The 25,315-nt window shown below is 41.6% G+C and overlaps 1 protein-coding gene across 4 annotated transcripts in view; it reads left to right on the top strand.

Moving 5' to 3' along the window:
* Positions 1-6,557: 6,557 nt before the first annotated feature.
* The window catches only part of Smap1 (small ArfGAP 1), an 84,883-nt gene continuing 66,125 nt past the window's right edge, over positions 6,558-25,315 (top strand). For 3 of the 4 annotated variants that reach the window (XM_087567677.1, XM_087567676.1, XM_087567675.1), the window contains exon 1: positions 6,558-6,888. In XM_087567677.1, the coding sequence (XP_087423803.1) occupies positions 6,771-6,888 (118 nt within the window). In that variant the 5' untranslated portion in view covers positions 6,558-6,770. 4 annotated transcript variants of the gene reach the window in all.

Here is a 25,315-nt window from a genome sequence, read left to right as displayed (position 1 = left end):
TCTCTCTCTCTCTCTCTCTCTCTCTCTCTCTCTGTCTCTCTCTCTCTCTCTCTCTCTCTGTGTGTGTGTGTGTGTGTGTGTGTGTGTGTGTGTGTTGAGTTATGCTTCTTAGTTTCACTTCTGGATGCTAAATGTTTTCATGAGCAAGCACCAACATTCACTCTCACTTATCCATTTATCTCTCAGCGGATGTTTGTTAAGGGCTTCTGTGTGTTATTAGCACTGTCTTGAGAGCACTAGGTAAGCTGGTCTTTGTGTAAAATAGTCTGTCAGCTATCATAGTAGAAAGAGATGAGGTTATAGCTGTTTGGTTTAGAAGCTCTCATGGGTTATTTGCTTGTTTGTTTGTTTGTTGTCTGGTATGTGTATGTGTGTGTGTGTGTGTGTGTGTGTGTGTGTGTGTGTGTGTGAGAGAGAGAGAGAGAGAGAGAGAGAGAGAGAGAGAGAGAATTCCATGCCAGCTAGGGCTACACAGTAAGACCCTCTTTCAAATATATATATGATAAAAATATATTTTAGACATATAATGTATATGAGATAAAATATCTCTCTAATATACTATATGTGGGTATATACTATATAGATATATACTATACATAGCCAAGGTTGGCTTCAAGCTCCCGATTCTGCCCCCACACCTTGAGTGATATTATAGGTATGTCCTCCTACTGGTCCCCTCCTGTTATCCCTCTGTACGTAGCACCACGGTACTTGGAAAACTGAAGGAACTCAGAAATACATGGCTGACTGTGGATGTGAGGAACAGGCAACTCTCCTGCAAAGACAGTGGGTTGGGGAATGTACAGGATGAGAAGAGACAATGTCAAAAACGCTGTCGCAGCTATTTAATGGCGCTTTAACAAACTTCTTGGAGAGTAAAGTCTAGAAATCAAGAGTTTCTGAGGTCAACCTTGAGGACAAGGCACCCCTTCCACCCTTGTATCAGGCCTTTGCTTTTAGAGACATGAAGATAACTTTCTGTTCTCCAAAGCAGCATAGCAGTGACTAATGGATTGACTCCACTCTGCTGGCTTCTTGTCGCAAGTATGGCTACTAAGCAAACATCAGGATGAGGAATTAGGAATTTGAAAAATTCCTTTTCCTGTGCTGAGCAGAGGAATGCCTCGAATCCTTGTACAAATAGGCACTTGCTTCATAACGAGTATTGGGAAAGGATGTATTTCTGAAGGAAGATGAGGAAAGGGTGTGTGGGTCATCTTTAACAGAAACTTTACTCTTGGACCAGCGAGATGGCTCAGTGGGTAGAACCACTGCCGTCAAGCCTGATGTCTTCGTTAGGGTTTTACTGCTGTGAACAGATACCATGACCAAGGCAACTCTTATACAGAACAACATTTAACTGGGGCTGGCTTACAGGTTCAGAGGTTCAGTTCATTAACATCAAGGCAGGAGCATGGTGCATCCAGGCAGGCATGGTGCAGGAGCTGAGAGTTCTACGTCTTTCATATTAAGGCTGCTAGTAGAAGACTGACTTCCAGGTAGCTAGGATGAAGGTCTTAAAGCCCACACCCACAGTGCCAAGACTACTCCAAAAAGCCACACTTACTTCAATAGGGTCACACCTCTAATAGCACTACTCCCTGGGCCGAGCATATACAAACCATGACACCTGATGACTTGACCTTGATTCTTGGTATTCCCATATTGGAAGGAGAGAACCAACTCTGAAGGGCCGTCCTTTGACCTCTACATGTATGGCATGGCCAGCACACACATACACATGCACATGCACATGTGCATGTGCATGTGCACAATGCAAATAAATAAATGTAATATATATTTCACTCTTTCCATGAAGAAGCAAGTAATGGTATTTGATCATACATCATAAAAGTGTTCTGTATAGTTTTTTTTTTTTTTTTTCCGGAGCTGGGGATCGAACCCAGGGCCTTGCGCCTGGTAGGCAAGCGCTCTACCGCTGAGCTAAATCCCCAACCCCTGTATAGTTTTTTTTAAGAACCACAGATAGTAGTCCTCTCTGGCATAACTATTTTTCTTTTTCAAAATCACCTATATATTTATTACCCAAACAACCAATTTACTCAATTTAGAACAAGTTAAAAAAAAAAAAGTCAGATTACCAATTTAAACATGATCGACTCGGGGGTAAAGACTTTCAGCTCCATCTGGTAAGACTGTTGGACTCAGCATCTGCACGGCCATGATTCAGCCTAGGAAGTCAGTTGTTCCATTATGTGTAGGTCCCTCCAGACTGAGCGTGCTCTTGTATCTGATTTTATTAAGAGTTTATATCTGAAACTGTGGGGAAAATGGGATGGTTTTTGTTTTATTTCTTGGCTAGGAATCATTTGATTTTGAAAGTCTTGCGAGATGACATTTTGAGAGATTGAGTCGGGAGTAAGAGGCAAGGTGGTGAAGGGAAGGAGGAGAGAGGCCTCTTTTTAGTTTTCTCTTTAAAAACTATTTATTTATTTGCGTGGGTGCATGTGCATATGCACATGCACTCGTGCATGCGTGGTGTGTGTGTGTGTGTGTGTGTGTGTGTATGTGTGTGTGTGTGTGTGTGTGTGTGTGGTGTAGGAGCACATGCTACCACATGGATGATACAATAACATGGATGTAGAGGTTAGAGGATAAGTTGACTCTTCTTCTATCCTGTGGGTTCTGGGGATCAAGCTCAACTTCTCAGACAGATTTGATGGCACATGCCTTTTCTTGCTAAGCCCTCTCACCTGTCAACAGCCTGATGATGAATCTTTTAAACCAAAAGGCAAAACAACAACAACAACAACAACAACAACACACACACACACACACACACACACACACACAACCATTGGGCATCCCCAATGGCTCCCTATTTGTCTAGGTTATGACCTACAATATACCAGTTAGGCGTATTGTATCTGCTAGGCTGGTGCCCAGGCCTTGAAATAATGGTGGCCATGCTGCTGACCAGGAACTCCTTAGTGAAGGATGTAGCTTGTTATAGGATGGTGACAGGCAGTTGGATGATGAATGTGCAGAATGCCAGAAGGGCCAGACCCCCACCCCCCACCCCCAGCACAGTTTGTTGCCAGACTGAAAGGCTTGCCCCTTCTCTTCTTGATCTGGGTTAATGGCATCACTATTTTACCTGTCTCCCAACTTAGAAGTCTTGGTGTTATTCCCACCTCCTTTCTCTCACCCACCCACCCCCAAATAGAGTCAGCTGCCAAATCTTGCTGCTTCTAATTTTAAAGCATCACTTGATTCTGTCTCTCTCAAATCCTATGCTATCTCCTTAAAATAGGCCTAACTTCTCTGGACTATTATTGTAGCAGCCCTATCATCTGTTCCTCTGATAACAGATTTCCCCATCCAAGTTCTCCACACTACCACTGATTCACGGAGTGCAAAGCTTTTACTGTATAGAGTGATGCAGTGTATTTCTGAGTGCAAAGTCATTTTACCTGGTAAAAGCGCCTGTTGTCTCTCCTGCCCATGGAATATCAAACACCATAGCTTGTCTCAAAGCTTAAACACCTTGCCTTTAATCTACTTCCTATGCCATGGTTCCTGTTTCTTTTTCTGAATACATTCTAGATCCCCATGGCCTCCTATGGTCATGCCTTTCATGCTTTCATGTAATCTTCTGTGTACATTTTTAAAAAGTCATCACATTTTTTTTCCTCTTTTCCATCTTCAACCATTTGTAAGTATTTGGATTTTCTTTTATGGGGTTCAAGAGGAAAAGGTTTTTGGTCGTTAAGAATAAAGTTTAGGGGTTGGGGATTTAGCTCAGTGGTAGAGCGCTTGCCTAGGAAGCGCAAGGCCCTGGGTTCGGTCCCCAGCTCCGAAAAAAAGAACCAAAAGAAAAAAAAAAAAAGAATAAAGTTTATGTAGCCCTTTGTTCACTGTACATGTCGCTCCCCATAATACATCCAATTTTAATAATATGCATGTCTAATTATGCATAGACATAAGAGGATAAATAAGAGAGTCTTCCTAAAAGTCCGCTTGGAGACATGGCTTGCCTTATTGTTCATGTGCCCAAAACTCGTTCAGGCTGGATAGCTCCCTGCTCTCACCCAGACTTAGTTAGGGTTTCCACAGCTGAGAAGAGGCACCATGACCAAGACAACTCTCATGAAGGATAACATTTAATTGGGCTTTCAGGTTCAGAGGTTCAGTCCATTATCATCATGGCAGGAAGCATGGCAGTGTGCAGGCAGACCTGGTGCTGGAGAAGGAGCCAAGAGTTCTACATCTTGACCCAAAAGCAGTCTTTACCCAAAAGTAAAGACTGACTTCCAGGCATCTCAGAGAAGGGTCTCAAAGCCCATACCCATGATGACACACTTCCTCCAATAGGGCCACACCTACTCCAAAAAGTCCACCCCTCCTAATAGTGCCACTCCCTGGCCCAAGCATATTCAAACCTCCACATTTATACTGTGACTCATACCAGTAGCAAAATTGCAGTTATAAAGTAGCAACAAAAATAATTTTATGGGTGGGAGTCATCACAACATGAGGAACTGTATTCAAGGGTTGCAGTACCTGGAAGGTTGAGAACCACTGTTCTAGTGGAGAGTCCAACAGTCATGGGTATATATGGGGAGTACAAAAACAACCCAAAGATTTGGTGAGTTTAATTAAAACAAAACCCCCAAACAAACACTGAGAAACCAAAACAGAGGAAACTAAGTCGAGATGGGTTGGAGAGGAAGTAGAGGAGGAAGGAATGTGGGGGATACAATAAAAATACATTGTATGTATGAAAGTCTTCAAGAATTAATAACGTCCTCACTTTTAAAGGGACAGTGGTATGTGTCTATAACCTGAGCCAAATGGAATCCTAGGTTGCTAAACTATGGTTCCTACAGCGCCTGGCTCATCTTGCCATATTGTGCTGGTTCGAATGAGAATGGCCCCCCTAGGCTCAGATGTTTGAATAATTGGTCCCTAGTTAGTGACACTGTTTGGGTAAATTTAGGAGGCGTGGTCTTGCCCAGGCCGTATGTCATTTGTGTCAGGTTTTGAGTTTTGAAGCCTCTCTGTTCCCAATATGCTCTCTCTGCTTCCTGGTTGCTGTCCCAAGATGGCCTCCAGCTTCTGCTCCAGCGACGGCGTCTTCTGCTGCCAATGAGTCCCTGCCACGATCGACGTTTATCTCTCTGGAATCTTAAGCCCAAGAGGGATAGGTAGAGTGTACCACAGAGAATCCTGCCAATCTTACATCTCTCTTACTCATCCAGGGCTGTGTTTATTCTGCTCATATAAGGCCCACCTAGTATCGTTAACATTACCTCACAGCAAGCCAAATCATTCCAACTTTTTCGCTGAGTGCAATCTTAGTGAACCCGATGGGCTATAATCGAGGACATCTTCTTTTTTAAGCTTTTTTTTTCTTGCAGTGAAGAATGTCCTTTATATTGTGTTGTGTAGGAAAACTTTCCTCACCGAACTTGCAGTCTTCCGGAGACTTGTGCGTGGCCTCCTGCAAAGGACCATCACAACTGGGCCTGTTGACTATTTACTCCATCATAGGAGGGCACAGGGGTACTTAGGGAAGTAACCCTTCCCAGACTATTCAGTCATTTTGTGTAAGATTCTGTCCTGCTTGTGTCTGGCCTTAGGGAGGGGCAAGAGGATATAGGTGGTGGGGGCGGATGAAGGGAGGGAGTTCCGTGTTAGGTTGCCAAGGAGAGTTCATCATCCTTGTTGGGTGCAGACCTCCCAGAGTGGCTATTTTAAGGTCACCTATGCTCCTATCCATACTCCCTACCAGTTACTCTTTTAAGTTCAAGCCTAACTACTTCATTGGTTCTCCTGAGTGAACTTCGTTGGAATTACCTAAGTTTGTCTTTGGGACTTTTAGAAGGAACAGACTTGAGTTTCTCCCAGGGATCCTAGCAGCACACTATTTCTTAAAGCGACATTCCTTTAATATTTCACGTTTTTTATCACTTTCTCTCTTCCTAGATGGAGTTTATTGCCTGCTTTTAACTCTTCCACTTGTAGCATGGCCAAGTGACTTGACTCTTTTGTCTCATTTTCCTATATATGAGGCTATCAATACTGTCGGGGGCAGTAGGGTTAAAGGAGCAAATAGTTTATTACATAGGGTAACCGCTCAATAAACGTTACCTCCAAAGCACGTCCACTTTCCTCTAAAATGTTAGACACCTTTAGCCTCAATTCATTCCATCCGTACCTCTAGCTTTTTGAATACCATTTCCAAACTTCCCACGCACAAACATGGAGATGCATTTACCCAATATAACTATAATGTGAACATTTCCAGTGCTGTGCAGGCAAACACAAAGGCTGGGAAACAAGTGAAAGTCGCTTTCCGGTAAAAATTCTTCCATTTCCAAGTCTCCAGAGATTTTCAAGTGAAGATCAGGTCTCAAGCGTTGGGAAACTCGCCCTGGGGAGCGCCAGACGCCAGTCTGGACTCACCTTGGGAGCCACCCTGCACGCCGGCAGCTGGGCGCATGCGCAGCGCTCAGAGCTCCGTCCTCCCGGAAGCCGCGGCTCTTCCCGCCCCGCCCCTCGCCGGCTCGGGCGGAGCGTGCGGCGGGCCCGGCGAGGAGGCGGGACACGTCGGCGCTGCCTCGGCCGCCGCCGCCCCTCCTCCGGTTCCAGCCGCCGCTGCCACCGCCACTGCCGCTGCCGCCGCCGCCGCTTCCTGGGCCGAGTCCGCCCGCGGCCCCAGCGGCGCCAGGTTCCCTCGCCCGCCCGGCCTCATCAGCGCCGTCCGCCCGCTCGCCCGCGTCCCGGCCCGCCGCCCCGCCGCCGACATGGCGACACGCTCCTGTCGGGAGAAGGCTCAGAAGCTGAACGAGCAGCACCAGCTCATCCTGTCCAAACTGCTGAGGGAGGAGGACAACAAGTACTGCGCCGACTGCGAGGCCAAAGGTAGCGCGCGGGCTTGGTGGCCGCTCGGCAGGGGCCTCCTGCGGCCGTGACCTTCCCACCCTCCGCGGCGTCTTGTCCGCGCCGGCCCTCCCGGGAGGCTCCGCTCGCACGGAGGTCGGGGCCTCAGCCTCCGGCTCCGAGCCGGCGTCGCGACGCTGCCATCGCCTCGGGCGCCGGCTGGGTGGTGCTCATAGGGCTGTGGGAGCCCTCCTGCCTCAGCCTCAGCTACTCCGTGGGTGGAGCCGCCCTTAGGGCCCCTGTCCCCTTGCTGACCCTCCCTCTTTCCCTCAGGCAAGACCGTGTTCTCCCTTTCAAACCCTGTGTTTGGTGTCCCAGATGGAGCTCTACCTGCCTGCCCACCTGACAGCTCTTTGTACAGGGCGTTTACGTCTGTTTCTGAAAAAGGACGGTGTTTTGGGGGTGGTTTGAAATGTCACTGCATAACATAATCGAGAAAGGATTTTCGTTATATATACTATGTAACACACACACACACACACACACACACACACACACACACACACAGACACGTGTTATAGTGAAGAGGAATTTGCATGTGTCCTGTGGAAAGTGGGCTATGTTGATGAAGAGTTCAGTCGTTAGATTCTCCCAGAGAGTCTAACCCATTGGAGAATATGTGGACACTGCTCTGTCTGCTTTATAAAAGTGGAAGGTGCATTTTAAAGATACAGAGAAGAAGAAGAAAAAAAAAACCTACTAATTTTAGTTTAGGTGGAGGTTTCGGCTTGAGCCTTTGAAACAGACACCCTACTTTTTAGCTGATCCATTTTGTTTGGAGATGTGATTTACTTTTAATGTAAGTAATATGGAGAGGCATGTTGCAGATTTAAAAATCCTACTTGTATGTAGTTAGAAAAATATTTAATTGTAAATACATTTATTTGATGATTCTGTGGGAAATAGTTGCTCGGAGCAGAGACAGCCATTGTGAATGGTGCTTAAGATTTCTACATCATTTAACGTACTTTTCTTGAGTTTTTACTGTTTTCTCTCAACACCAAGCAAAAGAGTCTATTACAGTATGCTGAGTGGTATTTGAATAAATTGAGCCTCATAAGATCAGTATTATCTCTCTGTCATAACAGCTACTGGCTTACTGGATGAAATCACATGCACACATTTAATTAGAATTTTTATAAGCACTTCACAATATTATAGTAACTTGACTGAGTCAACTGTAGTTAGTTATCCCATGTAATCCTTAGGCAAGGCATTTAAAAGAAAAGGCATGCCTGATTTTTGTAGTAATATTTATTTGCTTCCTTGGTACTTGATTCCGCATGTAGTTATTTGGAAATACTGTCCTATATTGAAGCTCTGTTACTGTCTTATCTGTTTATTTGTAAAACACTCATAAAATAGGTTATCAAAAAGAAAAAAGTTATCAGAAGCTAAGGAGAACAAAAAGGGCCAGAGTTAGTCTACGTCTCATGACCTAGAGCCTCATGACTTAGAGTCCTACTGTAGTTAGGTAAAGATGCAGGGAACTGGGAAGCTGGGCTTAAAGAGCAAGTGATTCAGGGCTGCAGAGATGGTCCAGGTAAAGAGCGCTGGCTGCTCTTCCAGAGGACCTGGGTCTGAGTCTCAGCACCCACATAGCAGCTCACTCTGCAGCTCCAGTTACAGCAGGTCCCGTGCCCTCTGCTGGCTGCCGGAGCCATCAGGTGTGCAGATGTAGAGAGGCACACGAAGACTCATACAAGTTTGTAAAAGAGTTACGTAAGCCAATGATTTCCTTACATGAGTAGAAGTAACTTAAAGAATTCAGATGTCTTCCTCCAAAAAAGTATTGCAATCAGATTTTCACTAAGTGTGTTAACTTTTTTCTTTTTTTATTTACTGTTTTTAGGAGATGGAAGGAAAACAGTCTGTCCCCCTCATTAATTGGGAAAAGAGGTTTTACTTGTGAAGGGTAGGCAACATTTGTTTTGATTACGGTTGTGTAACCACTGAAACCAATCCACATGTGTGGAGTGAACAGCTCTGTATTCCGCTCATGTTTAGTCACTTAAATATTATTTTTCTTGAGACATGGGAAAAGTGGGGTAGACTTGAAGGCTGTGGAATCTGTTGTCAGTGGTTTAGAAAGATTATGATTTTCTACCAAATCTAGAATAATGTCTTTGTAAATTATCTTTTTTTAATTTGTACAAACTATTACTGTAAATTATTTTACTGTTTGATACTTTAGGAATATTCACTGGTGTGGCCATTTCATATCTTACTTAGGTTTTATAGGTGTGTGTGTGTGTGTGTGTGTGTGTGTGTGTGTGTGTGTACACACTGTGGGATCCAACACCATTGATTTCTATATGGTAGGTAGGCAGACACTTTACCATGGTTACATCCTTCCTCTTTCTTGAGATGGGTCTGTCATCCTGGTTAGCCTCAGTCTTGTGGTTTTCCTGTCGCTCCTTCCTGAGTATGCATTACCACATATAACTTTATAACTATAACACTTTTTTTGTAAAGTTTTTTGTGCCTTTGGTATGGGTGAGCCCATTCTGGCATATTCTTATAGTAGAATCCTTGGCTTTTTGTATGATTTGGAATTTATTGTTATATATGCCAGGAGCCATAATAAATTTAGGTGCTGAAGTTCTGTTTTCTTACTTTAAAAAAAGAACAAACTTTGCCCATTATTCTTTGATACCGTGGACATAAAGGAAAGCTTAGTTTATCACCTGCTGTTACCTGACAGGAATTAGCAGAGGAGTGCCAGTTGGAGTTTAACATTTTCCTAGTCATTAGTTTGTATTTCCAATACTGACGGTATTAGTAAGGGAGAGGACAGGATGGCACAGGTTCTGGCTCCTGCTCTTGACCCTGGTCGCCAATACGTTGTACAACTGGAGAGTAAGAACTGCCAGATGGAGCTGCCCATCTGTGGCTATCACTGTGGCTCTGTAGGAGTCTAATGCGGTTCTCATGGTTGTTAATTGGTGGCAGTATGGGCAGTGAGGATGTGCAATCATCTTAAATTTGCCATCTCAAATTTAATTTTCAGAGTTTAAAGCTTCATTCAAAAGGAATACTGGCTTTGGTTGTTTTAAATATGTAAAAATTGGAATGAAAATTATTCTCTTGCTCAGTAAGATTTAGGGCAGTCAGAGACTCAGGGTTTTGCACCCTAGAGTTGACTTTGTTGAGACTTTGTAGTACTCAGAGGTAAGCCGCTTTCTTAATTCCAACACTTCTTTATTCCATAGGTCTGGAGGATGGAGTATGTTCCGTGGAGACTGAATAACCGCAAATGAGTAATTCTGAAACAGTGTGTTAGGTGTGAGGGTCGCAGCTCTAAGAAGTAACCTGTTTCTTTCACTGGGCCTTGACCTTTGCTCACTGGCTCTGGATTCCTGGAGCACTGTCTCAAAAGCCTTTGCACTAGTCCTATGTATGAGCCTTCTGGCTTTCCATTGTTTCAGTTTTCCTTCATCTTTACATTTTGCTTAAATGTCCTTTCCAGGGAAACAGCTCCCTTTCATCTTCCTAGACTAAGCTTTGCTTCCATTTGTACACTTGCGACACTGTCCTAAGTCTTACCACAATTATAATTAGAACATCACTGTGGTAATGATTGGCCACTCCATATTTCTATTGAATGGCAACTTTGAAGGAGAAGTCTTGCTTATCTTGCTCAGAGTAGCTTTCTCAACCCTAAGCACAGGGAATGGTGTTTGGTAGGAAAACTCAGCAAATATCTTTTGGTTGTATGAATGAGAGAATGAACAGAATCAGAGGCGGGGAGTTGGGTGTGTGAATGAGAGTACATTGTAAAAGGGAGTGGCATTTGGAGGAACACTGAATCATAGGAGACTTGTGAGGTGAAGGTACAGTGCACTTTCACTAGCTAGAGCAAGAATGAGAGGACTCAGCTGTATATACCCAGGGTATGGAATGTGGAAGGTAGAAATGGTTTCTCTATGGCCATTTATTTTGGTGAGCTGTCTTCATAAATGATCAGATTTGGTTGAGATGAGTTACTGAGTGAGGTGATTATTGCTAGTAGTCAGAAGCCAAGGGTGAGAGGACTATGCTTCCTGTGTGTCATGCCAGTGTACGAGCCAGATATAGAGCAGGGTGGAGATGCAGTCACTGCGTCTGTCTAGTTTTAGTTAGGGGTTTAAGGGATCATTGAAAGACCTGTGGGAAGTTCAAACTCAGGAGTCATTTCTGGACTCTGACCCCTGACGGCCATAGCTGTCTTTCACACTCAGTTGGTAACTAGGTGGGAAGACAGAGATGCTATGAGACGGCTTTGTCAGTAGTTTCTACTGTAGCAGGATGGCTCATGCTTTCCACGTGCCTAAAATCTAGCTGACTCTTAATATGTTCAAACATCTCTTCAGAGTGGAAACAGAAACATGTTTGCTGTTAAGAGCCATTCCCAAGAGTTAAACATGACAGGGGGTTAGAGAACATGTTTTAGTGTGTTTGTTATTTTAACCTTGTTAGAGAAAACTCTTAGACAAGAACTTCTACTGAAAAGTAAAGTTTACTCTGAGGAGCTAATGTTTATGCTTACAGAATTAATTTATATGCACAGCGGTGTGTAGCTGGTCTTTGCTACTTTGTGGGGTTTTCTTTTGTCCCACTCTTTGTCTCCCTCTCTTGGGTTTATCCTTATCACTAGATAAGAGAGAAAGAAGGATGGGGGTGGGGTGGGGTGGGGGGGAATATAGAGATCTCTGAATTTATTTCTTGTTTCTTTGCTTGGAGCTGGCCTTTCTACTTTGTGGGTTCTTCCTTTTTCCCACCTTTTATTCCCCTTCCCACTTCACCCCCTACTAGATAGAAGAGAAAGAAGGATAGAGTGGAGAGAGATCTCTGAATCTAATTTCTTTCTTGTTTTTTTCTTCAAGCAAAATTACTAGCACAACGTGACCACCAACCACCAACCCTGCTTCTTAGGGTCCTAGCATTTTATAAACCCTCTGAAAGGTTCCCACAATTGCAGCCGGCAAAACAGCGCCTCTGCTAGAGCAAGAGGCAGGTCAGCTGCTCCCCAGCAGCCCCACATCCCCACACCTGGCATTAAAGCAAACACACATTATTATACTATTTCTGTGTTTTGGGTTTTTTTATACTTCATTTTTAAAAAGTTATAAATCTGAAAGTTCCCTCAAATGCTGAACTTTATTAGTCTTTGTAGATTTGTCATTCTCAGGATTCTGCTGATCTTGAGGCTTTGTTTGATAATCATGTATAGAACCCTCGTATCAGAGCTGGAAATCTGACCAGAGGAAATCAGTGGTCCCTTTCTGACATACTATTTTAAAACTTGAACTGTATTTTTTCTCCCTGTAACTTTTTGTCCTTAAAATTTATTTGCAATATTCTTTTATGACTCGATTTCATCAGTGAAGAATTACATACCAGTAGTTTTTCTGTAAAATGCACATGCACACTTTTATACACATACTCTCATTCTCTCTCACATAGACACACACTTTCTCACAGAGACATTCAGCTACACATACACTTGATTTTCTCATTCACACACACTCTTACACATTGTTTCTCTCTCTCTCTCTCTCTCTCTCTCTCACACACACACACACACACACACACACACACACACACACACACACACACAAAATCCCTAAAGGATTGGAACCTTTCCCAACCCCCAATATAAATGTTATTGATCTTTAAAAAACTTGAACCCTAGTTGTCATTAAGACTGTAAAATATTTGGTGTTCTGATTATATAAGTCACAGACTCAAGCTTGTTTTCCTTACTGCCAATGGATGGGTAGAATCCAGCCATTGTTTTCTTCCTTAGTTTTCAGTTTTCTCAAGGAAGAGCAAAGAAATTTAGAGGGCGTTTAATTTAAGTTTAATTATGAGAAAAGTTGATTGCCCCGTGTCCTGACCACTGTAAAGAGTTTCTATAACAAACAGTTTTGCTGGTAGGACAGGTCAGTGTTTTTTTTTGGACAGTATTAGTTTTTCTGCTGCTATCACCAAAAAGTTGAGGTTTGCAGGAAAGAGCACATAGTTTGAGAGGCTGTGGAGAGGGAGGGCCCCTTGTCAGTATCAAATATGGTATGTGATAGCTTATAGGGTGAGATAAACAGGAAGACAGAGTGGGAGGATATTGGTTTGTTTTTATTATAACAAGTCAATGCTCTCAGGAACTTATCTGGTGAGAACTGCCTTTGAAGGGGAGGGGAGCACTCCTAATGACCTATTCACCTACTGTACAGGTTCGTGTGTGTGTGTGTGTGTGTGTGTGTGTGTGTGTGTGTGTGTGTGTGAGAGAGAGAGAGAGAGAGAGAGAGAGAGAGAGAGAGAGAGAGAGAGAGGGAATGAATATGTATATGTATGCAACCAGAGGTCAACCTTGGGTATTGTTCTTTAGGAGCCATCTGCTTTGTAATTTGAGACTGACAGCTGGGACTTGCAGATTTGGATAGGCAAAATGAACTGTAGGGATTCACCTCTGCACCTCCTCAGTGTTAAGAAAGCATACAGCTCTATGCTAGCTTTTTACATGTGTGCTAGAGATTAAATTCAGGCCATCGTGTTTGTGTGGGTAAGCTAGAACTTAAAGATTCTGCCAGCTCTCACATAATCACACTGAGGACTGAGCTTGGTGGTCAGACATATCCATACTATAGCACACCATCATGAAGATTAAGTACTGTGCCAAATATCATTGTTCCTGTAAAAAGTTTTTCAACTCTTGTCCATAAGCTAGTTAAATATTTCGGTAGACATGCAGTCATTATCAGTTAATGTCAAATCTATGCTAGACCTGCAGAGTTATGAGGGAACTTTAGAGGTGAGCTAGCGCCCATGTACCTTGGGTAAAGGTTACATAGTATCCTAATTGTGTAATCTTTCTTCTAGGAGATGCTGTACATACTTTGTAGTACTTAGTTCTTAAACCAGCATTTCGAGGTAGGTGCTCCTTTCAACTGTTTACTGATGGGGTGACAGTCTAGAATCTAAATAGCTGTATAGCCAAGAGGTGGTAGAACCAGGGCTGCTTCTTTTTTTTTAATGTTATTTTGTAAAAGGTTTAGGCGACTACTATATTTCAGATTCTTTTTTAGGACAAGGGAGTCAAAATAGGGAGGAGGTGCATGGAGTTCTAAGGATCTACCAATCTGCCGGTGTGCCCAGAGTTGCCTGATTTGCAGTCTGTTCTTGCTTGGCAACCAAGAACGAGGATTCTGGGATGGTGTCTCTATGTGTAGTAATAATGAATCTCTTACTGTTCCCAGAATGTTTCTGAATACTCCCCTCAGTACCTTTCATTTGCATGTGTGCAGGACAGCTATGTCTACTGGCCAGACCCAACAATGTCTTAGGCATTGAGTCTCTAGTGATCGTCTCTGATGTATTGTTAAAACCCACAGCTACAATGATCCAGTGTCTTCCCAGTGGAAGACAACTCCTTACTCCTGATGCTCTCTGCTGATTGTGCCTGCTCTTCTCTCTGTGGTAAATCATAGCAGCATCAAATGTTGAACTCTTCAAGTCCTCTAGCAACCTGCTGAACCTGAGGGTGATCTTAGAGACTGCCCATCATAATTGGTAATATATGTGTTCCTGTGTATATCATACAGGGCATGTTGAAGTCTTGGCATATCTTGGCTGGCTCTACTCTGTTAGTAGTCTAGCTGGCTAGAATGCCACAGAGGTCTCTGGTGTCTCCAGCACTGTAGTCACAGACAGCTCTGCCATGCCTGGTTGTTTGGCTCTCAGGGATATGAACTCATTGCAAATGTGTGGCAGTGCTTTTTCTGACTGAGCCAGCTCTCTAGCTTTAAATGTTTATATTTTATAGAACTTGTTTCTACTGAAAATTTAGGTTTTGCTGAGTCAGCTTACCTAGTATTCTCTTAAATCAATTCAAGCTGTATCATAAATTTTGCAGGAATATTATAAATTGCAGAGTTCTGTTGTTCTTTTAAAGCCTTCTTTCTACAATGCTTCCTGGGGTGATTAGGGTTCAACAGCTCTCCACTTTCTTTAGTTGACTTTTACCTCCGAGCCTTCTTCCCTTTAAAACGTTTTAGTTTAAATAAAAAATATTTTAAGATTTATTTTTACTTTTTATATATGTGTGCTTTGCCTTTATGTGTTTATGGAGGTCAGAAGAGAGGGTTGGATCTGCTGGAATTGGAGTTATAGACAGCTGTGAGCTAGAGACTGAACCCCATTCCTCTACAGGAGTACCAAGTGTTCTTAACTACTGAGCCCTCTCTCCAGCTCCTTACTGTTAGTTTTTTTTTTTTTTTTTTTTTTTTTTGGAGCTGGGGACCGAACCCAGGGCCTTGTGCTTGCTAGGCAAGTGCTCTACCACTGAGCTAAATCCCCAACCCTCTTACTGTTAGTTTTAATAGTATCAACTTAGTCTAGAGGTACACATTCAGTTGATAAAGTAGCCTTATTTTGTGTAGGTATGGGTGGCGGTCATATGTATGTAAGTAGGTAGGTATTACATCTGTATGGATACAGAAGACAGAAGTCAGTGCATTCTTTAGCTTCTGAACTGGAAGCCTGCTGTTGAGTCTGGGCTGGCTGGCCAGCAAGTTCCTGGGATCTGCCTGTTTGTCCTCCAATGCTAGGTTACAAGCACACAGCCATCTTCAGCTTTTTCTGTAGGTGCTGGGATTTTGAACTCAGGTCCCCATTATTTTGCTTATTTACTTATTTGCTTATTTTTGCAAATCTTACTGAGCCATCTTCCCAGGCTCCTAAAAAATACTTTCTTTAAAATTATTTATTCTAATTTTGCTTGTATGTGCATTCGTGTGTGTGTGTGTGTGTGTGTGTGTGTGTGTGTGTGTGTGTGTGTATGTATGTATGTTCTGTGTACACATGTGCTGTGGTGGGTGTATGAGCATGTTTTGATTTATGGTTATTTCTTTGCACCTTTACATACGTTTCTGGGATTTGTGGTAATAAAGTCAGGGTGGCAGGCATCTGTGGTAAGCACTTTTACCTGCTGAGCCATCTTGCCACTTCCTCTAAATTAAGTGTGTGTGTGTGTGTGTGTGTGTGTGTGTGTGTGTGTGTGTGTGTACCATGATACACATGTGGTGGTCAGAGGACAGCTTGCACAAGTCTGTTCCTTCTTTCTGTTGTGTCTGTCTTGGCACTGAACTCAGATCATTGGGTGGCTTTATTCTGAGTCATCTTCCTGGTCCTACAAGACCTCCTCTTACTCTTCATTTTAAAGAAAGCCTCTATAGGTTAATATCCAGGTCATGTGTAATTATCATTATCAATATTGTCTGCTTGATGTATCGGCTAGAGCTCTGTTCAACCGTCATAGTATTTAGCTGCCATATAGAGAACTTATTTATAGTTTTATGTACACATTTTTATAAAGCTATCATGTGCCAGCATTATGTTCACATATGTTGAATGGTGTGAGGATTTTGAGCACAGCAAGGAGAGAGAATTACTGACTTTCTAGCAAACTTCTATCATCTGTTCTCAACCCATTCAAGTAATTTTTGGTCTAGGTTTCACAAGAGGTCAAAATGATGATAGAACTTCGGATGTCTGATTTTGATCTTTTGTAAATTTCTTTTGTGAATATTTCAAAGACCAATGATGTGCTCAGGCCCCAGATTAAAAAGAAATGAGAATTCTGTGGGCAATCATATTCAGGAAAATTTTATCTTCTGATATAAGAAAATTTCTAAGAATTAGAGGTTAGCATTGATGTGTTTAGTTAATGTATTTGTGCTCTTGAAAATTATGTGTGTGGAATGGAGATGGTATTGGAAAAGTAGCTGAACACATTTAAGATATAAAGTGTTCCCTGTGTACCCATTTCTTGTGTTACAACCCTGTACTGTGGCACCTTACTTTTGAACTTAGGTTTTTATAAAGGGTGGTGCTTTAGGTGTATTTAAAACAGCACAGGACAGTGCTGAAATAGTTAAACCAGTCATTCTTAGAACAGCCACCTAAAAAAGCATACCCATTGAAAAATTATTGCACACTATCTTTGCAGTGTATATATTTATGTAGAAAGTTCTAAGAATTTATGAAAACAAACCATTAAAACCAAGAATTGAGCTTATTCAGGTTGTAGGGATCAAAGTAAATACAGAAAAATCACAACCGTATATACTAGCAACAAATTTTTTTTTTTTTTTCGGAGCTGGGGACCGAACCCAGGGCCTTGCGCTTGCTAGGCAAGTACTCTACCACTGAGCTAAATCCCCAACCCCGCAACAAATATTTTGAAGTTGAAAAATTTCTGTGATGGTGGCATAAAGTATAAAAACCTCAGGATGAATTTAATAAAACTTGTGCAAGGCTTGTGCTCTGAGGACTTACAAGAGAGTGTTGCAAGAGTGGACATATAGGCCATGTTCACATTAGAACACTTTGTTTTAAGGATGACAGTCCTAATTTCTGATTATCCTTGTCAGAATCATAGTTTTGTTTTAGGATTTAACAAGTTTATTCTAAAAATGAATAATGAAATACAAAGAGGCTTCCTCATAAGCATCAAGAGTATTGTAAAAAGAAGGAAACTCTTGGAAGCCTGGCTTTCTGGCTATTGTCAGCATGGTGATGCTGTAAGGGTAGGTAGACAGAGATAAATGATAATCTGGAAGATACTCACTGTGGTCTCCTAACTAAAGTGGCAGGAGCAAGGCAGCTCAATAGGGAAAAGATATTCTTTTCACATCATAGCAACAGAATGTACTTGGAGCTTTATAACATAATAAAAATTAAAATTGATCGTAAAGCTAAATTTGAGACCTAGAACATTTAAAAGCAATGTGAGAAAAGATCACTGGAACTGTGAGGTAGGCAAGGCTTTTTTGAGTACGACAAACACATGTTCTATAATGATAAAAGTGTGAGAATTTAATTTCATTAGCATTAAAGTTATCGTTTTTTGGGGGTTGGGGATTTAGCTCAGTGGTAGAGCGCTTGCCTAGGAAGCGCAAGGCCCTGGGTTCGGTCCCCAGCTCCGAAAAAAAGAACAACAACAAAAAAAAAGTTATCGTTTTTGAAAAGAAGAAAAGGCAAGCCATACCTGGAGAAAACATAGTATCTGAAGAATTTTTGCTCATAATATGTAAATACTGTAAACTCCAAATAGCTATGGAGCTGTATAACTTTTTGGTTCTGTGTTACTAGAATTTTTGGTGTGAGTTGAATGGCTGACTTCCCAGGACTTAGAAATAACTAGTTTCCAGAAATTCGAAATATGAGAGGTCAACCTGGTGCTTTAGCATAGTTGTGCATCTTTGAGCTTCCTTTCTGACAGTGTGCTGCTTGAAGACTAGAATGTTGATTTTATCCTTGTTTGTTCTGGAAAGCAGCTCATACATTTCTTAATCCTGTACTTGCTGTAGCTTGTTTAACATACCAGTGACTCAGGGAGTTTGGAAAACAATTAATTTGTACTGAGTTGTATGGCAAAGAATCCTGCCATAGATTTGAAAAAAATTCTTAATTTTTATGACTGTTTTGCCAAAATGAATTATTGCTTTGTTACTAGACAACTAGGCATTGGATCAAAGGTTTTCCATTTGATTTATGGTTGTCTTAACTTTAATGTGGCTGAGTAATAAGGCTGTTTTTGAAAACCAACTGTTCTGGGTTGGGGATTTAGCTCAGTGGTAGAGCGCTTGCCTAGCAACCGCAAGGCCCTGGGTTCGGTCCCCAGCTCCGAAAAAAAAGAAAACCAACTGTTCTTAAGCTCTTCAGAGAAGTGAGATTCTAGAGGAAACTGTCTTACTCCTGACTTGGATAGAGAAGGAGGATATGATATGAAGACTTACAGTTTGCTGAAAGAACTGAATATTAAGTAAGTGCATATATATGTATATGTGTATGTGTGTGTATGTATATATATGTGTATGTATGTATGTATTATACAATGATTTTTTACAGTCAGTCCCACCTAGCTGAGCTCTAGGTTTCTGTATATTATGAATATTCACATTCAGACTATATTTATACTTCACACCAAGTATAGATTATTAGGTGCACAGCAGCTCAGTGGCATTTTTTTTCTTTTTTTCGGAGCTAGGGATCGAACCCAGGGCCTTGCGGTTGCTAGGCAAGCGCTCTACCACTGAGCTAAATCCCCAACCCCATGGTCAGTGGCATTTTATATGTATGTGTCCCCTGAAAATATTTTAAAGGGAGGATGTAATTATTCTTTATATTAAACCCAGGTAATCAGAATTAAAAATTCTCAGGGGTGCCTTCATAGAAGAAGGCTTTGAAACTTTTTTAGGTTTACCCCCAGGAACTCAGGGAATATTGGAAAAACTTCTCTTGTCTCCAGTTGAAGTAGGGAAAGTTCTGCACATTAGAATCCTCAGTGCTTAATATTTGTCTTTAGGAGAAACTGTTAGCTGGACGTAAGTTAATTGTCTCGGGGAAAGAACAATATCCTTTTGTCTCACCACTGATGGGAGGTAGAAACCCCACAAGTACACAGTCAAGAGACAGACAGAGCTCACTGGAGGACTGAGAGTCATGAGACGGGAACACTCTTCTTCCCCCACACCACGTTACTAAAGACTTATTTTCAGCAATTCTTTTTACCAATCATTATCAAAAATGAAATTAAAAAAATAGTTGAGCTACTGGAAAACGTATTTGTGGATACAATATTTATATATTTCAAGTGAATTTGCTTAAAACACATGTGTAACAATATACAAAGGACTAAATTATAGTGGTCAAGTTGAATAAGCTTATCTAATATTTACTAAATTCTTTTAATTCAAAAAGTCTTATAGACGAGGATATCAGTCCCAGTTAGAACCATAACCAAGGAAGAAGTTCTTAGTGCACCCTGGTTTTATTTCTGACATGCTGGAGAGTGAGTCTAGGCTTTGCCCGTGTAGAGCAGGGGCTCTTACTTACCACAACCTATACTCCTAACTCAGGAACCGATTTTTTCCCCCCAGACAGGGTTTCTCTGTGTAGTTCTGATTGTCCTGGAACTCACTCTGTAGATCAGGCTGACCTTGAACTCAGATCCACATGCCTCTGCCTCCTGAGTGAGAGTGTTGGAATTAAAGGTGTGCGCCATCTCCTCCCAGCAGGATGAATGTTTAGTCACTCCCATTTAGTTACAGGTCAGTTTTCGGCTCCTGAAATGTTTATATTCAGGCTAAGTCCCCTGTGCCCACCTCCTGGACACTGGGATCAAATGTGTGTGCCAGCCCACCAGGCTGCTTTTAGAGTACATACGTCAGCAGATTAGTGACATAAATGTACATACCCTTTGACATGTTTAAGGAAGGTTTTAATTACCTTCTGTTAAGCCTAAGGTTAGTATTGCTTTATTAGCAATAAATTCCTAATTAATTGCTTTATTAGGTCAAATAATATGAAAAAAAATGTCAGGACCAAGAAATAGGGGAAAGTGGAGATGGGGCCCACTGATTTCAGACCCTGGAGACCAGCATTAGTGTGCAGATCTAACTTTCATTGTTCAGTACAAAATGTATATACAACTTGTCAGCCAATAAGGGTGCAGTTATATAATCACAGCAAAAGGGGGGATTACACATGCTCTCCTATGGAATCTAATTTGCTTGCCTGTGATTCTAGGGTTGATCACCCAGGGTGGATTTCTGTGAAGACAGAGGAAGTTGCTATCACCTTGGGCTTCAGTTCTTTGTTCTGTCTCACCAGTTTACTGGGAGCCTCTTCAGCTCTCAAGCTGTATACAACCTGGTCAGGATTTCAGGCACAGGGGACCCTGTTGTTTTGCTCTCCAACCTACTTCTTCCTCCTAGGTTCCCTCTCACATTCCCCACAAAACAAGTTAGGAGACTGCTCTCTTGGACATCTGTGAGATTCTCATACATGAGGTACATTTTTTGAGGAGAGTTTTTAACAAAGCGCAGTTATGGGAACTAGAATATGTGCTGAGTGTTAGATTATACTGGGCATTTTGGTAGGTGTTATCTCTTGACTTGTCTTAACTGTTAACTTTACTGTGCTGGTTGGTTTTTGTCAACGTGGCACAAATCTAGACATATAAAGGAAGAGGTTATCTTAACTAGGGAAGTGCCTCCATCAGTTGGCATGTAGGGTCTGTAGGGAATTTTCCTGATGGTAGCTGTGGTAGGGTCCAGCTCCCTGGGAGTGGTGCCACTGCTGGGCAGATGGTCCTCGGTTGTATATGAAAGCTAGCTGAGTAAGCCATGGGATCAGGCCAGTAAGCAGCATTTCTCCAAGGCTTCTGCTTCATTTCCTGCTTTGGGTGCCTGCTCTGACTTCCTTCAGTGATGGGCTATAATGTGGAAGTGTAACATGAATTAAACACCATCTTCTCCAAGTTGCTTTTGACTGTGGTGTTTTATCATAGCACTAGGCATTGACACAGCCTAGAGTTAATGGAAAACATCTTCAATTGAGAAATTATCTTTATCAAATTGGTCTGTGGACAGGTCTGCCAGGGATTACCTTAGTTACTATAAACGGTCCCAGCCCACTGTGGGTGATGCCATTCCTAAGCAGATGATTTGAGCTCTATAAGAAACCTAGCTAAGTATGAGGCTGTGAGCCAGCCAGGACGTATTTTCTCCATGGTTTCTGTTTGGGTTCCTGACTTGATTTCCCTCAGTGTGGTTTTTTTTTTTTTTTTTTTTTTTTTTAAGTATTTTAAGCAAAGCAACAGAAAGAAACAGGGGTGTTGATGACATCTGGTCTCTTTTTAGAGAGTTATAAAATGCAAGGGATTATTGATTTCTGAAAATAAGATCTACAAAATGAAGAAAATATAAGAAAATAATAATTGAGTCAAGGCAGTAGATACATGGGTATTCAACTATATTGTGTATGTAATATATGAACTTTTATGTAATCTTTGTTGAATCACTTTTAAAGTAAAGACCAACCATTCTGAACATATTGAGAGTCTGTAAACATGAAACTAAAGAAAAAACAAAAACAAAAACCCCGAACAATTAAGACACCCTTAAATGATTGAAAAGGCAGCATGCCCAAGGAGTAATAAAGTTTGCTTTTTGGCTCTTTATGGTAAGTTCTAATCATTTTAGGATGTGTTGTCAAGAAAAGTATTATGAAGTGCTCTAGTGTTTGTTACTTAGACCATGTTAAAATGTAAGTAATCCATGTTCTTCTGATTTTATTTTGCTGTCATCCTCTTTAAAAAAGATAACAAAAGTGTATCCTGTAAATACCCCAGAGCCTCAGTGGCTTACCACCACTGTGGATGTGTTCCAAGCTCCTTAGAGAAGTTCAGCTTGCCTTCCTTACATGGAGTTTGGATCCATGGATTTTGGATCCATCGGCAGATTAGAGGGTTTTTTTCTCCCAAAATTTATGTGTGTGTTAAACATGTAGACTTTTAATTTTCATTATTCATAAGCAATGTAACATGATAACTATGTAGATGACTTTATATGGTATGGAGCATAAGTAATCTAGAAATAATTTGAAGGATGTGGGAGGCTGTAAATTGTATGTAAATATGCTACTTCTAATCATGGATTATAATACATACTGCGTGGGAAGAAGGAAGTTTATAATCAAACCCTGGTGAATACAGTTCACAGGCACTTTCTGAACACGTAGTATTATGTAGGGTATGAGTACTGTTGGCTGTGCAAAGTGAAAGTGTGTAAGTTAGGTGATTTCTGATCTCAAGACTATTACTTAGGGCTTTCCACTGGGCATTTGTTTTGCCTTCCTTGCCCTTCCCCTCCCTCCCTTCTCTCCTTTCCTCCCTCTCCTCCTCTCTCCTTCCCTGTCTCCATCTCTCTCCCTCCTCCCCTTCCTTGCCTTCTTTCTCCTTTTCTTCCTTCTCTTCTTCCTCTTCCTCATCTTCCTTCTTCTCCTCATCCTCTCTCTTTATGTAGACCAGGGTGGTCTTGAACTTTCAAGTGATGGTATTGCATGTGTGTGCCACATGCCTTTTTTTTTTTTTTTCTTTATTAATGAGCAGGGAGCCTTGGCCCATTTAACTAAGTTCTTGAACATCTTTCTGTATTCACTCCCATTGTGGCTACATCCAGTGTCTGGATTTTGGCTGTCATACTTGCCTTTGGACCATGACTATCAGGTATGCAACTGTAGGCAACAAGACCCTTTCCAGAAGCTGTACATCTATTGACTCAGAGGCCACAGAGGAGTTGATGCTTTCTGGCTTCCTCCCTATGGCTTTCTGTGCTTTCTTATAGCATCCAGGATCACAGCCAGAGGTGGCACCACTCACAGTGGGTCAGGCCCTCCCACATCCATCACTAATTAAGGAAGTGTCTTAAGGCCTGTCTACAGCCTGACCTTTTGGAGGCCTTTTCTCACTTGAGGTTCCCTCTTCTTAGGTGACTCTAGCTGGGTCAAGTTGACATAAAAAAACCTAATAACCATAGATAGCCATAGAATTTTTTTTTTACTTTTTATTCTTTTCTCATGACCAAAGTTTCCCCTCTCTCTACTCTGTCCAGACTACACTCCCCTCCCCCATCCCAGATCCACTCCTCTTTTTCCCTTCAGAAAAGATCAGGCCTCCCAGGGAAATCAAATGAATATGGCATAACAAGTAAGATTAGGCACAAGCCTTCCTATCAAGGCTGGATGAAGGAACCCAGTAGGAGGAAAAGGGTCCCAAATGCAGGCAAACGGTCAGAGATAGCCCCTTCTCCCACTGTTTGTAGTCCTACAAGATCACCGAGCTATACAACCGTAACATACATGCAGAAGACCTAGTGCAGACCCGTGCTGACTCCATGATTGTCCCTGTAGTCTCTGAAGCACAAGGTCCTTATCTATAAAGAAATCAGATGGAGTTTTTAGTTTTCCATCCTCTGAGTCCAGAAGGCCAGTGCAGTAGACTGTGAGCAGATCAGCAGAATTGTCCATGACATTTGCCTTAGCAGCTGCATCACACCGAGTGGAACCGCACAGTGACCTGGAGAGAGCAAGATTCCTTAGACAGCCACTGAAAAATGAACCCCTCCCCCATCACCAGATGAAAAGATGAATCAGCCTGTGAGGGAGTAGGGTCCGAGTGTTCTGAACAATGAGGGAACAATTAGGAGATGATGTCATTTGCTGAGCAAAGGCTAGTGGCACACTGTGGGAAACTTAAGGTTATTCTCTGAACTGAATATTTGCGACTGGTAAGTATTTTTAAATACTCTAAGGATATTTAAAAATAATTTGTCCCTGACTGTTAAAAACTTTTATGCTTATAAATATTCATGATAGCAAAGCTTTATGTATATACTTAAATTTCCTCAGAATAAAATCTCAAGTGTACGTTCGTGTGTGTCAAATTTAAAACTATTTGATCAATACTGTCTGCAGTGATGGGAGTAGCTAATGTTCCCATCACTAATGTGTCTGCTATTGGGTTTCCATAGTTTTAATAGGATTCCTTGATTTGATTGAAGAAATGATTTTGCTATTATATATTTTTATCATGCTTTTATGATTTAAGATGTTTGACTGCTTATTGGTCATTTCTGTTGTTTGTGAGCTACTCTTCAGTTTGCCAGGAGGAGATTTGTATCTCTTCACAGTTTTGTCTCAGTTACTCAGTCAGACTAAGAGAATATAAGATTCTAGACAGCGTTTATTAGTCTGGTAAACTCTAGCCATCCAGCCCTGTATTCTACTCATTTTAGGCTGTGAATAGAAAGTGGTGGTGTATTTGGAAAATTGTTTGGTGTCTGATCTATATTGTAGTTATGAAATTATGTGAAGCTTAGAATTAGAGGTGTCTGGTCTGATCTCTGCATGTGAGACAGAGGTGTACCTGCTCTTGCTGACTTGCTCAGAACTGTGGAGGAGCGAGGTGACATGCTCCATGTAGCCTAACTAGAAGTGTTCACTCAGCTTCGAGGTTTTTTCATTTTCTTTAGATCCATCATTTCTTTAGTTTTCATTGTGCATAGTAGGAAAGGAGGTGAGTTTTGAATGTTGATATCCTCGTCAAATTACATTTAAATAATGGCAACATTTGAAAAAGTTATTATAATGAGTTCTGATTTATACAACTATTTTATTATTTTGTTAAAATATGAATCGGTCAATAATGTAAAAGCTTTAAAAATTTGACTCCTGTTTGATGGTGGCTGCAGTGCTATCAAGCAGATGGTTAGCTCGTGCAGTAAGCCTGTAAACAGTGTGGAACATACTTAAAAGTAGGGGTGCACTTTTAGCTCAGTGGTAGAGCACTATTTGCCTAGTATGCACAGACCTGGGCTCAGTCCTCAGCACCGCACAGAACCAAAAACAAACAAACACACAAAAACAATAATAAAAAAGGAAAGGAAAGGTATTTGTAAACTTTGTATGGTCAAGGAAGAAGTTTTACAAAATGTTGATAGAACACTGTAAAGAAAAAAGAAAGGCTATAATGTGCTTGCCTACCTGTTTGAAGTTTTTAAATTGTTTTTTAAAGTTAACGTAGGAA

Source organism: Rattus norvegicus, chromosome 9 (assembly GCF_021556685.1).
Source record: "Rattus norvegicus strain SHRSP/BbbUtx chromosome 9, alternate assembly SHRSP_T2T, whole genome shotgun sequence".
NCBI lineage: Eukaryota > Metazoa > Chordata > Mammalia > Rodentia > Muridae > Rattus > Rattus norvegicus.
The sequence above is the reverse complement of the archived record's forward strand: the minus strand, read 5'-3'. Positions and strand labels throughout refer to the sequence as shown.